Source organism: Chrysemys picta, chromosome 3 (assembly GCF_011386835.1).
Source record: "Chrysemys picta bellii isolate R12L10 chromosome 3, ASM1138683v2, whole genome shotgun sequence".
Taxonomy (NCBI): Eukaryota; Metazoa; Chordata; order Testudines; family Emydidae; genus Chrysemys; species Chrysemys picta.
The window spans coordinates 33,829,485-33,845,852 of record NC_088793.1 but is presented as its reverse complement, the minus strand read 5'-3'; the positions used below and the strand labels follow the sequence as shown (position 1 = coordinate 33,845,852).

General features: G+C 43.6%; 1 protein-coding gene across 7 annotated transcripts; it reads left to right on the top strand.

Annotated features, from left to right (window-relative positions):
- The first annotated feature begins 1,037 nt into the window (after positions 1–1,037).
- IAH1 (isoamyl acetate hydrolyzing esterase 1 (putative)) lies at positions 1,038–15,971 on the top strand. Of its 7 annotated transcripts, XM_065590137.1 has the most exons (8): positions 1,055–1,193; positions 5,068–5,157; positions 5,478–5,597; positions 7,891–7,943; positions 8,438–8,586; positions 11,149–11,310; positions 14,669–14,790; positions 15,640–15,971. In XM_065590137.1, exons 6-8 carry the CDS (start codon positions 11,205–11,207, stop codon positions 15,814–15,816), a joined length of 405 nt encoding a protein of 134 aa, XP_065446209.1. In that variant the 5' UTR covers positions 1,055–1,193; positions 5,068–5,157; positions 5,478–5,597; positions 7,891–7,943; positions 8,438–8,586; positions 11,149–11,204; the 3' UTR covers positions 15,817–15,971. The 7 variants fall into 7 exon arrangements, with proteins under 7 accessions (XP_005287798.1, XP_023956332.2, XP_042704655.1 ...); XM_024100564.3 differs by lacking the exon at positions 5,478–5,597 and having other exon boundaries at positions 1,044–1,193; XM_042848723.2 differs by lacking the exon at positions 5,068–5,157 and having other exon boundaries at positions 1,054–1,193.
- The last annotated feature ends 397 nt before the right edge of the window (positions 15,972–16,368 follow it).

The window sequence follows — 16,368 nt, the reverse complement described above, 5'->3', positions numbered from 1 at the left end:
AAGGATGTGGGGGTTATAGTGGATCACAAATTGAACATGTCAACAATGTGAGGAAGTTGCAAAAAAGACCAATACCATGTGTGGCAAGTTCATTAACAGGATTGTTGTATGTAAGACTCTGCAGGTAACTGTCCTGCACTACTCAGCACTGGTGAGATCTCAAGTGGACCACTGTGTCTTCAAGTATGTTAAAGGCTGTTATAAAGAGGGTAATGCTCAATTGTTCTCCACGCCTACTGAAGATAGGACAAGAAATAATGGGCTTAACCTACAGGAACAGAGATTTAGGTTGGCTATTAGGAAAAACTTTATAACTGTAAGGGTAGTTAAGCTCTGCAATAGGTTTCCAAGGGAGGTTGTGTGACACATCCCTTATGGGAGGATTTTTAGGAACAAGTTAGACAAACACCTGTCAGGGACATCTGGTCACCCTAGTCTAGGTTTACATGGTACGGCGACAGTGGAGGGGGCTAGACGTGATGACTGCAAGGTCTCTTGCACTCCTACAGCTCAGTAATTCTGTATTATGCAAACTCTTCCCCGAAGGGTTTATAATCTAAAACCCCAACCCTGTCACAGATAAACAGAGCATCGACTGGGTAGCCACGGGCAGTGCACTAGGCAGTGGAAAGGGCTCATGAGCATTGTTTCGCCTGTGGCTGCAAACGCCAAACCCACACGGGGAAGCTCGGAGCAAGGGCCAGCTTTGTGCAATCAACGTGCCTGGGGTTTTGCCAGCGGGACCGGAGCGGAGCAGCTGCTGCGCGCAGGAATCCCTGGCAATGCACCCAGCCCTGGGCGCACCTGAGGCGCACCGGGGGGGCGCTAGGCCATGGGGGCTCTGGCCGGAGGGTGTTGGGTGGGTCCCGGGATTAGCTGCGCCCCACAGCGGCTGCACCTCGGGGGAGGAGGTGGCGGGAGGCTCCCCCCGTGGCTCCAGGCTCGGCCCAGCGCCGGCTAGCGGCCCCCGGGCGCGCTGGGAGAGGCCGGGGCGCCGCCAAGGCGGGCGGGCGGGTCGGGACGGGCGCGCGAGGGCCGGCGGGGCGCAGCGGAGGGCGGGGCCGGGGGCGGATGTCCGGCTGGCTGCCGCCTGTGGCAGCGGCAGCGGCGGGATGGCGCTATCGGAGGCGGCGCTGCGCAGCCAGCCGGTGTCCTGGCCCCGCATCGTGCTGTTCGGGGACTCCATCACCGAGGTACCGGGGCTGGCGGCTTGCGCCGGCCAGGGGGCCGGGCCCGGCGCTCGGAGGCTGCCGGGCCCGCTCCGCTGTGGGACTCCCCGTGGCGCTGACCCGCCGCAGCCCCAAGGGAGCCAGTGCCCCTCGCCCCAGCTCCGTGTCCTGTAATCCGTAGCGTCCTTACACGTCTGTGTCCACACACAGCTGGTGTCCCTAGGGTGACCAGATAGCAAGTGTGAAAAATCAGGACGGGGGTGGGGGGGTAATAGGAGCCTATATAAGAAAAAGCCCCAAATATCGGGACTGTCCCTATAAAATCAGGACATCTAGTCACCTTAGGTGTCCCATACACCCCCCCCCCCGCACACACACCCCTCCAATGACCCAAGACACCCCCCCCCCAATGGCCCCTGTGTACGTGTCCACACACAATGACCCAATACACCCCCACAGCTCCAATGGCTCCCTGCACCCCGGGTCCAAACACACAGTGGCCCCATACAGCTGGTGCCCCCATGTCCCATACAACCACCCCAAACACCCAGTGGCCCTGTGCACCTCTTGTCCCTGTCCAATACCCCCCCACACACAGCCCTCATGTCCATGTCCCACATCTAATGGCCCATACACCTCATAGTCATTTCCCATAGATGTTCCCCCCAACCCCACAATGGCCCATATATGGCCCCCATACACCTACTGGCTCCATGGATGCCAGGGTTGTATAATTTTTGTTGGTGCCCAGGATGGGTCCAAGCAGAGTCAGCTCATCCATCAGACAGACCAGGCAACCGCCCCATGATTTGGGGGGCCCTGCGCTTTCGGGGGGGTTGGGCCTGGCACCAGCGAGCAACCCAGCCCATCCCACCCGGCCAGCTCCCGGCATCATTCGGGGGAGAAGGCGGAAGCCACAAAGAGGCGGTGGTAGGGTGATCAGATAGCAACTGTGAAAAAAACAGGACAAGGGGTGGGGGCAATAGCACCTATATAAGAAAAAGTCCCCAAAAAACAGGACTGTCCCTATAAAAATGGGACATTGGGTCACCCTAAGCAGGGGCTTGGGGGAAGGGATGGAATGGGTAGCTCAGTGGTCTGAGGATTGGCCTGCTAAACCTAGGGTTGTGAGTTCAATCCTTGAGGGGGCTATTTAGGGATCTGGGGCAAAATAATCTGTCAGGGATGGTACTTGGTCCTGCAGTGAATGCAGGGGACTGGACTCAATGACCTTTCAAGGTCCCTTCCAGTTCTACATTTCTATGATCCTATGAAGGGATGGAATGGGTGCAGAGAGGGGATACAGCAGGGATGGGAAAGAGTGGAGTGGGTGAGGGGCAGGGCAGGCTGAGAGCAGGTCACTTGCTGCTGCCAGCACCAGGCTCCCTACCAACCCTCCCAGGCTGCCTTGGACCCCCCATCCTCCTGAAGTGCAGTGCCCCCCCCCCCCCCAAGTGTGGGGCAGAGGGCAGTTGCCCCGGTCTGGCGTATGGCCAGGATGGCTCTGAAAATATAACCCCAAATATTGGTGGAGCATGGGCCCATAGAACTTGCCACCTACGAGGTGTCTCTGTATCCCATATACACCTCTCCTACTCACTGTCCCATATCTGCTCGACCACACCCAGCGTGGTCATGCTCAATCGCTTCACACTCATTTTGTCTATAACCAGTGTGCTTGTGCCCATCTCCATTGGTAGCATTTTCAGAAGCTACAAGCTCTGTGTATCACTGTTGGCCTTAACTAGCAAATACAGTATAACTGAATACCACTATAGACTAGACCAAGCAAATTATTTGCCTTTTGTGTCCTGTCTATATTAACCACAAGATTAGGCACTTTTAGCACCACTGTGAAACTGATTTTATCCACAGAATCACTGGCAGCTACGGTCAGTGGTTTGTCAGATTAGAATTGCTTCTCACCCAGGTGCTTGGCTAATATATTTTCATTCTGATCTGAATTTTTAATTAAGCATTGGCCTGGGCCATGTGTTATACTGAACACCTGCGATTGATAATGGTTATTTTTTACCTTAAAAGAAAAAACCTGATGCATATGTAATTGAGAGGGAGTTGTGTTCTGATCACAGATCCACCTGGCTACTGCAACGTTGTAGTTATGGCTCCCTGAACATTGCCCTCTGGGTCGCCTTAGGCAAAGTATTTTAACTGCTGAAAGAATTTGCTGGGAGAATTTTGTTTTACCGTAAGAATCACTATAGTTCACATGTTGGGGCTTCAGTAGATGTGGCCATTGATGGTGTGGGTCCTCAGTGTTTATTTCTGGTTCAGTCTTTAAGTATATAACTTTCCATCCAGGATTCTGTTGTGAGCACATAGTTAGAACCTAGCTCTCTATATTGGTTTTAACAGGGAAAACAGGAAATCAGAGCTGCTTTCTACCCTCAGACAGGGTGAGGATACATTTTTCTGAGGTCAAAATTCAGTTCCTGATCCTTACCTACCCCTTGAGTTTCTCTTTATTAGAGAAAGCATTTTAGAATCTGCGTGCATGGTGGTACATTGTGAGTGGATTCAGTCCCGCTTTGCAGCAATTCTGTAAGTTCACATGCTAGACGTAGTTAACTGAATGTCTCAGTCAAGACCAGAAAGAGCCCCCCAAAACAATAGGTCAATTAGAATGTAACGGCCTGATCTGTAAAGGCATAAGTGGAACCTGGCTCCTTACATATAAGCTGAACCCAACATACATGTAACAACCTACTGTGTACTCAAACTGATAAGGAATGAATCACTATCCTAATTAGTAATGACTGTCTACTTGTGTCCAATTTGCCTGTGTTATCAGCTGGTAATTACTGTTTGACTGCAAATTAAAGCTAATTAAAATTAGATTAATATATAAAAGGATTTTACAGCCTAATGCCAGGAGATGTTTTTGTTTTTTTAAATTTAAAGTTTCTTGTTTATAAGCATTTCCATGTAAATTTTGAAAGGCAAACTATAATGTGAGAGTGAAAGGCCATAAACGGAAATGCAAGTGCACACTTGTCATCCAAACTGAGCAGTAAAAAGTAAACAAATGACATAAATAATAAAAAGTAAATGTGATTCTTTTGGTTTTAATCATCTAAGAAGTCATTAATAAAAGGTACAGAGGTTTGGTAGCAGTTAAAGAATCTTTTAAAAATACAGTTCACAATTGTGAGTGTCCCTTTAAGTGTGAGCAGGGGTGGCCAACCTGTGGCTCCGGCGCCACATGCTGGTCTTCAGAAGATAATTTGCGGCTCCTGCTAGGAGCCAACTGGGGAAAAATGGTGGGTGCTCAGCACCCACCAGTATCCCCGTCAGCCTCCCTTAGGGTGACCAGATGTCCCGATTTTATAGGGACAGTCCCGATTTTTGGGTCTTTTTCTTATATAGGCTCCTATTACCCTCCACCCGCTGTCCCAATTTTTCACATTTGCTGTCTGGTCACCCTAGCCTCCCTCCCTCCCCCAGTGCATCCTGCTCGCCAATGACCCCCTCAATCAGCACCTCCTCCTCTCTCCCCCATGCCTCCCGCCTGCCGTGAGCAGCTGTTTCGCGGCATTGAGGAGGCTCTGGGGCGAGGAGAGAGGACTGAGTTCGCAGCCTCACCCCTCCCTCCCCCAGCGCGCCTCTTCTCTCCCTGTGCCTCCCGCCTGCTGCGATCAGCTGTTTTGCGACTCATAGGAGGCTCGGGGGAGATGGGGGCAGGAGCGAGGGGGCGGGAAGAGGTGGGGTGGAGGTGGGGACTTGGGAAAGGGGTGTAGTGGGGGGCAGGGCCTGGGACAGAACCAGGGGTCCAGCACCCCCTGGCCGGCACCAGTGTCTCCTTGAATAAAGCACACACTGACTAGCTGGTGTGGAAATTTTTAATCAAAATTTTTCTTACACCATCTAACAATGGAAGGCAAGTGCAAACAGAAAAGAAAATACACAGATGAAAATCGATGCTTCCAACAGGAGTGGGAGAATAAGTACTTTTTCGTTGAATGTAATGGTAAGGCCATGTGTCTTCTTTGCCAGACATATATCTCTCAGTTCAAATCTTCAAACTTGCAGCGTCATTTCGCTTCGAGCCATGCACATATGAATCAAGAATTCCCACAAGGTTCTGAACACCACACTTTAAAACTGAAAACTTTGAAAAAACAAACAGATGTAGAAGCCCAGTTCTTCACCAGATTTGCCAACCAATCGCAGACTGTAATATTAGCCTCCTATTATGTGGCCTGGGACATAGCCCGTGTGAAAAAGCCCTACTCTGAAGCGAGGTTATAAAAACGTACCTCACTGATGTGATTTCAATCCTGTCACCAGAGAATGAGAATCTACAGAAGAAAATTTCTGGCCTGCAGCTTTCACGCCACACAATAGAATGCAGAATCTCCGACCTGAACAGTGACATCAAATCGCAACTGCACTTGCAACTTCAGCAGTGTGAGTATTTGAGCATCACTTTGAATGAGTCATGCCATACACAGGATAAACCTCAATTATTGGTATTTGACCACACTGTGTCTGACGACTGTTGTAAGGGAAGAACTCCTCGATATCATGTCACTAAAGGACAGAACTCTTGGATGAGGTCTAAAGGAGGTGTTGATGGTGGTAGTTGCAAAAAGCCACTTGCCTTTACAGAAGCTCACTGCCATTGCAACGAACGGGGCTCTGTCCATGTGGTGATTTGCGAATGGATTAGTAGGGCTTTGTGAATCTGACGAGAGCGTTCCCGAATTTTGGACATTTCACTTTATTATTCACCAGTTGCGCCTGATATCTAAAAATCTCAAATTTGATCATGTCATGAAACCTGTCTTGCGCATTGTGAATTTCATTCTCTCAAATACACTCAATCACAGACAGTTTCAAAATCTAATTGCGCAGTTTGATGGCTCGAGAGGTAAAGTTATTTCCCATTTTTTCGAGCTCCTGGAACCAGTACAGTTGTTTATGGAGGAGAAGCACAGAATACACCCTGAGCTTACAGATCCTGGGTGGGTTCTAGACTTGGCATTTCTTGCAGACATGCTGCTGCATTTGGATAAACTAAATGTGGACTTACAAGGAAAATTCCAGTTGCTGTCTGATCTAGTGCAAGGCGTATTTGCGTTCATGAACAAACTGCAGTTGTTTCACAGACAAAGGCTTGAGGGAGAACTGACACACTTTCCGTCAATGTCACAACATCAAGCCAGATCAAAAGAGAATGCAGAAGAACCCCTAAAATGGAGCACAACTAGATATATGAGTGTGATTAAAGATCTTAAGGACAGTTTTGAGGAAAGATTCCAAGATTTGCAGCAGAAAAGGCCTCAAATCAGATTTCTGATTGACCCTTTTAGTGCTGAAGTTGATTGTCTGAAACCCCCTTTAGTCACTGACAAAGCAACATCCCAGATGGAAATAATAGAACTTTTGGAAGATGACAGATTGAAGTCTGTTCAGAAGACAGAGGGGACCCTTACTCTCTGGAAATCTGTACCAAAGGATAAATACCCCAACATCAGAGGTGCAGCCTTAAAGGGCACATCTTCACTGGATCAGCAGGTAGCAATCAATCTATTGGGGATCGACTTATCGCGTCTAGTGAAGACGTGATAAAATCAATCCCTGATTGCTCTGCCGTCGACTCCGGAAATCCACCGCAGCAAGAAGCGGAAGCGGAGTCGACGGCGGAGCGGCAGCAGTCGACTCGCCGCCGTCCTCACAGCCAGGTAAGTCAACCTAAAATACGCAACTTCAGCTACACTATTCACGTAGCTGAAGTTGCGTATCTTAGGTCGACCCCCCGCATAGTGTAGACCTAGCCAAAATTAATCTCGATGTTTGCCTTGACCCATCTTTGTGTGTCCAGAAAACAGACTCACAAACATGTGAGATCCAAGCATTTTGACAGACAGCCACTTAAGAGAACTGCTACATGTGAGCACAACTGAACACAAACCAAACTTCAAGGGAATTGTTGAACGCAAAGATTGCTGGAAGTCCTACTAAGTAAAAGATAAAGTTGTTATTATCGTTAACTATTCATTATAAATGTATAATAAATATGCATTATCAACTTATATAAGGATTGTATGTATGTATGTATGTGTGTCTCTCTCTCTCTCTATATATATATATAGAGAGAGAGAGAGAGACAGAGACACACACACACACACACACACACAATCATTACATATTACTGTGGCTCTTTGGCAATGTACATTGGTAAATTTTGGCTCCTGCTCAGGCTCAGGTTGGCCATCCCTGAAGTATGAGGTAACAGATGCATAGTTCATATATACGAGCTGCTCTGCAATCTGAAAGTAAAGCTACAAGTCCACATTTAGAAATGATCAGAAAAAATCCTTGTTACCAATCAGTCACTTGTTACAACCTAGTTGATTTACTTATGTATGGCTTGATCCTACACAATTCTTTGACCCACAGATTGAAATTACTGATAGTTTTGACTGTGGAAGGACAGCGCAATGTGCATCTCTCCTGTACTGTTCCCTAATGCAGTAACAAAATGTGTGGGGATTGGGCAGGGCCAACAGCAGCCTCAGGGACACACTAATGGCCTACTTTTCAGAAGATAAGAGAGGCCACATAAAAATAAAGGGCAGTTAAATTTGGTGGGTGAGGAGAAAGGACAAAAAAATGCAGGGAGAAAGTAGAGTGACATGCTAAATTGTAATCCTAGATATGTTTTAGTTAATATCTAAACTGTGTTCCTTTCATTCAGTTTTCCTTTCAGGACAATGGTTGGGGAGTGTTGCTTGCTCAGAAATTGGTCAGGTGAGACTTGTCAAAGTTTGTATTTTAAATGTAATGTCTAGGCTGAAAGAAGGCCAAGCAGCTTTCCTGTAGTAAATGATTTTCGTTATTTAAAAAAAATCAGCATTTATTTACTTATATTTGGAATTGTAAAAGGATCATATGGAATGCCTCAGTACTTTCTCTTTCAATATGTGTAAATCCTTATTAAAGGCTATTGCAAAGGTTGAGTAAATACTCCCTGATTCTGCAGTCAAAGCCATGCATATGGATCTTTGTGGCCATGTGAATCAGATTGCAGGATTGGCAACTATATATTTAGACTTAAACTCTACACATATACTTTATACAAACACTACATATATATTAAATTATCCCACTTGTCTCCTGTGTGATCTAGTTGATTTTAGAGGGGTAGAGAGCCTTAAGGCAGGTATCCAGTTTGAATGTTTTGAAATTTCTAAAGTTTTGCTCTATGAGGGGGATTTTCTTCTTGTTGTATGTGTGTGTTTCAGAAAATGTGATGTTTTAAATCGCGGCCTGTCAGGCTACAATACCAGATGGGCTAACATAGTTCTTCCCAGATTGATCAGCAGAAGTTCTAATGTTGAAAATACTATTGCAGTTACCATCTTCTTTGGCGCTAATGACAGTGCTTTAAAAGGTAGGTCAATTTTCATTTTTTCTCTCTCAATTGTTCTCTTAAAACAAGTTTTAAAAAGTGTAATATATTAGCTAGAGATTACCAGAGTGGGACACAAAGGGATTAACATTTCTCCTGGTCCTGCTCCATCAGTTCTTTTTTTTAAATGAGTTTACTACATTAATGTACCGTTATTCATTTAAATCTCATGTGTACTTTTGGTTTTTGTTGCTCTTTCTCTGGCCAAATATTCATGTGTGAGACTATGGAGGAAATTTTCAAAAAGGCACAAATGGCTCTAAGTGTCTAACTCCCTTGGGACTTTGAGTTGGAGTTAGGTGCCTAAGCTATTTGTGCCTTTGGAAATAGCCTTGTAATCCACTGGCTGATAAAAATTGTAGTCAGAATGTGAGAAAAGACACAATGGAATGCCTTTCAGCTTCTGTTAAAGGTATTGCCTTCTATGACGAGATAACTGGCTCTGTGGATGAGGGGAAAAGCAGTGGACGTGTTATTCCTTGATTTTAGCAAAGCTTTTGATACGGTCTCCCACAGTATTCTTGCCAGCAAGTTAAAGACGTATGGGGTGGATGAATGGACTATAAGGTGGAGAGAAAACTGGCTATATCGTCGGGCTCAAAGGGTAGTGATCAATGGCTCCATGTCTAGTTGGCAGCCGATATCAAGCAGTGTGCCCCAAGGGTCGGTCCTGGGGCCGGTTTTGTTCAATATCTTCATTAATGATCTGGAGGATGGCATGGATTGCACCCTCAGCAAGTTTGCAGATGACACTAAACTGGGAGGAGTGGTAGATACGGTGGAGGGTAGGGATAGGATACAGAGGGACCTAGACAAATTAGAGGATTGGGCCAAAAGAAATCTTATGAGATTCAACAAGGACAAGTGCAGAGTCCTGCACTTTGGACAGAAGAATCCCATGCACTGCTACAGACTAGGGATTGAGTGGCTAGGCAGCAGTCCTGCAGAAAAGGACCTAGGGGTTAAGCTGGATATGAGTCAACAGTGTGCCCTTGTTGCCAAGAAGACTAATGGCATTTTGGGCTGTATAAGTAGGAACATTGTCAGCAGATCGAGGGACGTGATCATTCCCCTCTATTTGGCATTGGTGAGGCCTCATGTAGAGTACTGTGTCCAGTTTTGGGCCCCACACTACAAGAAGGATGTGGAAAAATTGGAAAGAGTCCAGCGGAGGGCAACAAAAATGATTAGGGGTCTGGAGCACATGATTTAGGAGGAGAGGCTGAGGGAACTGGGATTATTTAGTCTGCAGGAGAGAAGAATGAGGAGGGATTTGATAGCTGCTTTCAACTACCTGAAAGGGGGGTCCAAAGAGGATGGATCTAGTCTGTTCTCAGTGGTAGCAGATGACAGAACAAGGAGTAATGGTCTCAAGTTGCAGTGGGGGAGGTTTAGGTTGGATATTAGGAAAAACTTTTTCACTAGGAGGGTAGTGAAGCACTGGAATGGATTACCTAGGGAGGTGGTGGAATCTCCTTCCTTAAAGATTTTTAAGGTCAGGCTTGACAAAGCCCTGGCTGGGATGATTTAGTTGGGGATTGGTCGTGCTTTGAGCAGGGGGTTGGACTAGATGACTTCCTGAGGTTCCTTCCAACCCTGATATGCTACAATTCTATGTATACTAACAAATATAAATATTCTGATGATAATTATAAAGTCAACAATGGGACCAGCCCTCTGTAGGGTGCACGAACTTTTTGCAGCAATAAATTATTGTGGACTATTATATTCTGTCTGCACATAGCATTCTTCTGTTTTCTCTCTAATTTTAGTGTGTTTGCTTACTTTATTTTGTAACCCACTGTTCCATGACGACAGCTATAGGGAGTGGTTAATCTCAGTCCTAAACTTCTCACCATTTCTTGTCTACTTGTACTGAATTGGCACTGTGTATGAGACTTGAAATTTTTGTTATAAATGTTTTTGGACATATTTTGTGATGTCTTTTTCTGTTAATATTGAAAAATCCATTGTTTTTTCAGGCTACACTCAGGGCTTATCTATATGGAGCAGAAATGCATGCTATGGGGGTGTGATTTCTAAAGCACACTAATTAGTCTATACAGTACTATGTTAAAACACACTAGGGAACTTTTAGTGCACACCAACAGAGTCTACAGGGACAAATTGGTGTGTAACACATTTGTCCACTTTACAAATCACACCTTGTGTGCATTGCTGCTCCATGTAGACAAGCCCTAAGAAGATAAATCTGCTAAGTCTTTGTAATCATTTGAATTTCTATTAGGGAAGTGTACAAAAAAGGCAATGAATTAATCTGTTAAAACCACCTTCTCTTCAGTTATTTTAAGTGGATAGGAAATTATTTACAGTATCTGCAGTTTTTTCTCTGTCTGGCTCTTATACCTTGGATTTTGCTGTGTATCATTTTCCCACCACATCTGATGAATTCATGAATCATGTAGAACTTTATATTGAAAAGAAGGAAAGCATCCACATTTGTATGCTATGTAAATAAGTGTTGTGTATAATTTACAATGGGCATCTTGGTTTTATATTAACAATTGTTTCTTCCCTAAACAGATGTGAATTCCAACCAACACATTCCACTGAAGGAATATGCTGATAATTTAAAAAGTATGATACAATATCTGAAGTCCATAGACATTACTGAGGACAAAATTATTTTGATAACACCACCCCCTCTCTATGAACCAGCTTGGGAAAAAGAGTGTATTGCCAAAGGTAAAAGGAATTCTCCCAGTTTTGGGATTAAAAACAAGTAGAAAGGTTGTCAGTCTGGGTGTCCAAGTTGCTGACCTCCAGACTGACAAAGGATTTGCTCGGTATTTGTGCCAAACTGCATGTGTATTCTCTGAGCCAATGAAAAGAGGCTGCTGGTAGGTCTGCTAAACATCTCTGGAATTACATTACAGATGGTGTAATCTGACCGTGCTGTGCCTTAACACCCTTTGCAAAGCAGCCTGTGAAGTGAGTAGCAATGCAGCATGGTACACCTTGGATCATTTTCTTGCTGTTACAACATATTCCTCATTTATCAGGTTAAGCAGCAATATCCCACCTCATGCTTTATTTCTGAAAAGTACAGTTCTGAGACCAAGAAAACACATCTTTGTCGGAGGAAAAAGCAAAAAAAGTTTAATGCCTATTAGCTTCTCCCTGTACTGTTCAAGTCACTTTTACAATGGAGACATAACACTGCCTAGTTCCTGGTGGGGAGCCTTCCTGACCTCAGCTGGTGTCAATTGTCATAGCTTCACTGACATCAGCTATTACAGTTTGCACCAGCTGAATGGCTGCCCCCAGGTGCTCATGTGTGTTTGGAGAGCCTGTGCAGTGGCACGGTATTTGTACTTTAAAAAGAATCCTGACAATGGTATTAGTCCAGTCCTTGATGGAAATGGTAGAATTATCCATAATAATGCAAAAAAGGCAGAAGTGTTCAATAAATATTTCTGTTCTGTATTTGGGAAAAAACAGATGATATAGTCTCATATAGGGTGATAACACTCTTTCCATTACACTAGTGTCTCTGGAAGATGTTAGAATCCACTGAAGTTAGACATTTTTAAATTAGCAGGGCCAGATAACTTGCATCCAAGAATTTTAAAAGAGCCAGCTAAGGACCAGTAATGTTGTGGACCAGTAATATTGATTTTCGGTAAGTCTTGGAGCAATGGGGAAGTTTCAGAAGGCTGGAAGAAAGCTAATGTTGTGCCAATTTTTAAAAAGAATAAATAGAATGACCCAAGTAATTTTAGGCCTGTCAGCCTGACATTGATACCAAGCAAAAGAGTGGAGCAACAGATATAGGACTCAATAGAGAATTAAAGGAGGGTAATGTAATTAATGCAAATGGTTTTATGGAGAATAGATCCTGTCAGACTAACTTGATATTAGATTATAGTTTGGTTGATAAAGGTAATAGTGATCATATAATATACTTAGACATCTGTAAGGCATTTGACGTAGTACTGCATGACATTTTGATTAAAAAACTAGAATGATAAAAAATAGACATGGCACACATTAAACTGATAGATTTCACTGATTCAGAGAGATGTGGATCACTTGGTAAACTGGAGACAAACAATGTGTGTTTTAATAAATGTATACAGGTAAGAACAAAGAACGTAGGCCATCTTTAAAGGATGGGTGATTCGATCCTGGGAAGCAGTGACTATGAAAAAGATGGCGGGGGGAGGAAAGGGGGGAAGAGGGGGAATAATCAGCTGAACATGAGCTCCCAGTGCAGTGATGTGGCCAAAAGAGCTGATGCAATCCTTGGATGCATCAACAGGAGAATCTTGAGTAGGAATAGAGAGGTTATGTTACCTCTATATTTGACAATGATGTGACTGCTGCTGGAATAGTATGTCCAGTTCTGATGTCCACAATTCAAGAAAGATGTTGATAAATGGGAGAGGATTCAGAAAAGAGCCACGAGAATAATTAAAGGATTAGAAAAACATGCCTTCTAGTGATAGACAAAGAGCTCAATTTATTTAGCTTAACAAAGGGAAGGTTAAGGGGTAACTTGATTACAGTCTGTAACTATCTACAGGGGAAACAAATTTAATAATGGGCTCTTCAGTCTAGCAGAAAAAGGTATAATACAATCCAATGATTGGAAGTTGAAGCTAGACAAATTCAGACAGCAACTAAAGGATAAATTCTTATGGGTGAGAGTAATTAACTATTGGAACAATTTACCAAGGGTTGGGGTGGATTCCCCTGACAGTTATTAAATCAAGATTGGATATTTTTCTAAAAGATCTGCTCTAGGAATTATTTTGGGGAAGTTCTATGGCCTGTGTTATACAGGAGGTCAGACTAGATGATCACAATGGTCTCTTTCAGGTTTGAATAAGTTAGCCTGATCATGGGATTTCTGCCAGAGACACTCTAGCACTAAAGTAGGAGCAGAGGAAGTGGATTTTGGAGATGAATCAGGGCAGCAGGGGGTTGCCAGGGTGAAACTTCCTGTGACGGGGAGGGGCAGAAAAGTCAAGAATGGAGAGAATCATCAGACATACCAGTGGAAGAGAGGGCAGGAAGGAGAAGATTGACAGCAGATGAAGTAATGATTGCTGATGGAGAAGTAGTCACATAAAGACTGAGTGACAAGATGTAAGAGGGAACCCTGTTTTCTAAAAATGCTTTTCAGCTTAATGAGAGAGACAAGGTGGGTGAGGTAATACCTTTTATTGGACCAACTTCTGTTGGTGGAAGGTACAAGCTTTCGAGCTACACAGAGTCTTCAGGTCTGGGGAAGAAAGGAGAGAGAGAGCTAAATGCATGTTGGGACAGATTGTTAAGCGGAATGGGTAACATCTTGGAGGCGGTCACTTGAAATGCAGTGGGCAATTGGGGGTTAGATTGTTAGAGGGAAGTTTCACTGCATTGAAACAGAGGAGCTGGACTATAGGTTAGTTGGTGCTCAAGGCACACGGAGCATCAATTTCTGTACAATTGAGTATTGCATCTGATATGGGGCAACTGATTTCTAATTACATATAAAGTGCAAATTTCTCTTATCCCAAGATCTCAAAACATTTTACCTAGACAGATAAGTAGTTAGACTTATTTTATAGAGGGGAAACTAAAGCAAGAGAGAAGTCCCGTGTCACCCAGAACACGGATGGACAGGCTTGTGATTAGACCTTAACTCTCTTCTATCTGTTGGGGGCATAGGAGTGTTGGCAGTTGTAAATAAGCTATGCAGATGTGATGTACATAGGTGTTGGACAAAAAGCACAGGCTAAAGGCAAGCCTAACATAGAAAAAAAGGTGCTATGCTATGTCCTTACACAGCTCTGCCACTGCCTCTTAATTCTCACCAGCCACACTTCTTCTGAACCAAAGTTTGTTTTCAAATTAATCTCTCAAAAAACAGCAGGCTACAACAGAAGGCTTTTAAAAAGAGACAGATTTAGCTTCCACTTGCTTTAAAATTTACAAGGTTCCAATTTTACTTTGAAATGGTTTAACATTCAATAAAAATCACGTACGGTAGATAGTGACACAGTCTGACTTAATTCCTTTGTTCTAATTCAGTTAATATTTTCTTAACTTCCAATAGGTGACAAATTAAACCGCTTCAATTCTACCACTGGAGAATATGCCAAGGCATGTGTTCAAGTTGCTAGAGATTGTGGGACTGAGGTTCTTGATCTGTGGACACTTATGCAAAAGAATAATCAGGTATAACGTTCAGAAAAGAAGTTTGTGAAAATGCTCAAGTGTCTTGTGTAAAGCGATAGTTAGTACAGAGCTTGGGGAGGAACTGAATAGTCAATCTTGAAAAATAAAACAAGAAATCATGTGTTATAGTTTACACTATTTGGGAGGAAACAAATCCAGAATTCTTCATGCTGGACTAGGAAAACACTTAAGGTGATTTGTTTAAATACAACTTAATATTGTGTTTGGTTATCAGACAGTAATATATGGCTGCTCTAAATATAAGCGGTATCCCACTTCGCTGGAACTTCCTTTATAAAGGCAGTCAGCAGTTGCATCCCATACTGTACTTTGCAAGAATATTTGCATAAGTAGCCTTTCTGAAGTGCAATGGACTGACCATCACCAGACGCTCAATTTAGGCCAGATTTTCAGAAGTGCAGTGCACCCAGCAGCTCTTATTCTGACACTTAGAGGCAGATTTTCAAGAGCTCAGCTTTCCATCTGCTGAGCTTTTTTGAAAATCTGATCATTTACTTTGATCACATTTGAGTTCTTTTGAAAAACGTGACCTAGCAGGTAATTCAAGTTTGGCAAAGTGGATCTTTTGGGACAAAGAGTAGATTCAGTATTTTGGTTGCCCCAGTTCATCAATTGATAGTTTTCTTATGGGTATCAGTGACATAAGCAACATAGTACATTTACCTGTCTTTCTATCCTTTCATAATCTTGGAAAAGTTTCTTAGAACTGAGATTGATTAAAAACTACATTTTCTGACTAGAGTTTATCACATGGTATTATGAAATTAGCTATTATGATCTTATATTGTTTATTTCTTAAATATTTATTTAAATTAACTCCCTTTATAGGACTTTTCTTCCTATCTATCGGATGGACTTCATTTATCAGTATTGGGAAATAATTTTTTAGCAGCTCAGCTTTGGTCACTGCTGGAAAAGAAGATTTCCACATTACCTATGCTGCTTCCTTACTGGCGCGATGTAGATCATCAGAATCCTGAAGTTAGCCTTCGTGGGAAATCCTGATCTGTAACATATTGACCGAGTCTATTGATGGACAGGAGAAAATGTGCATTCCGCAAAATACTCCTAGTGTTTTTCTTAGAGAAAAGATCATATTGATACAAGTCCTTTCTCAAATGTTATGGTTTATGGAAAAATAAAGTTACCTTTACACGTTCCATGGTGTGTTTAAATAAGTTAATACCATTTTCTCAATGACTGAACGTATTAAAGCTCTGTTGGACAGTTGATTTCAAGTGTAATTTTCTAATCTTTGCCAACCCAAACCAACACTTGGCTTCAGTATTGTCGTTATTACTGACAAAGGTTTTTGAAACTTTCACTACCGTGGAGTGCAGGACATGTGCTCAAGGACTGTCGAAAACCTCACTCAGCTTTGAATGAGCAACACTGAATTCTTTGTTCCTTTGGTTGGGAACCTCCCAGTCATGAGAGATTCTAAGCATTTCAAATCAGAGCACCAGCATCTACTGCCCGCCAGCGTTTTCCACAAGCTCTAACACTGCTTAATTGAGGTTGTGAAGTTAAGCAGCATTCAGCATGGCTTTAATACTA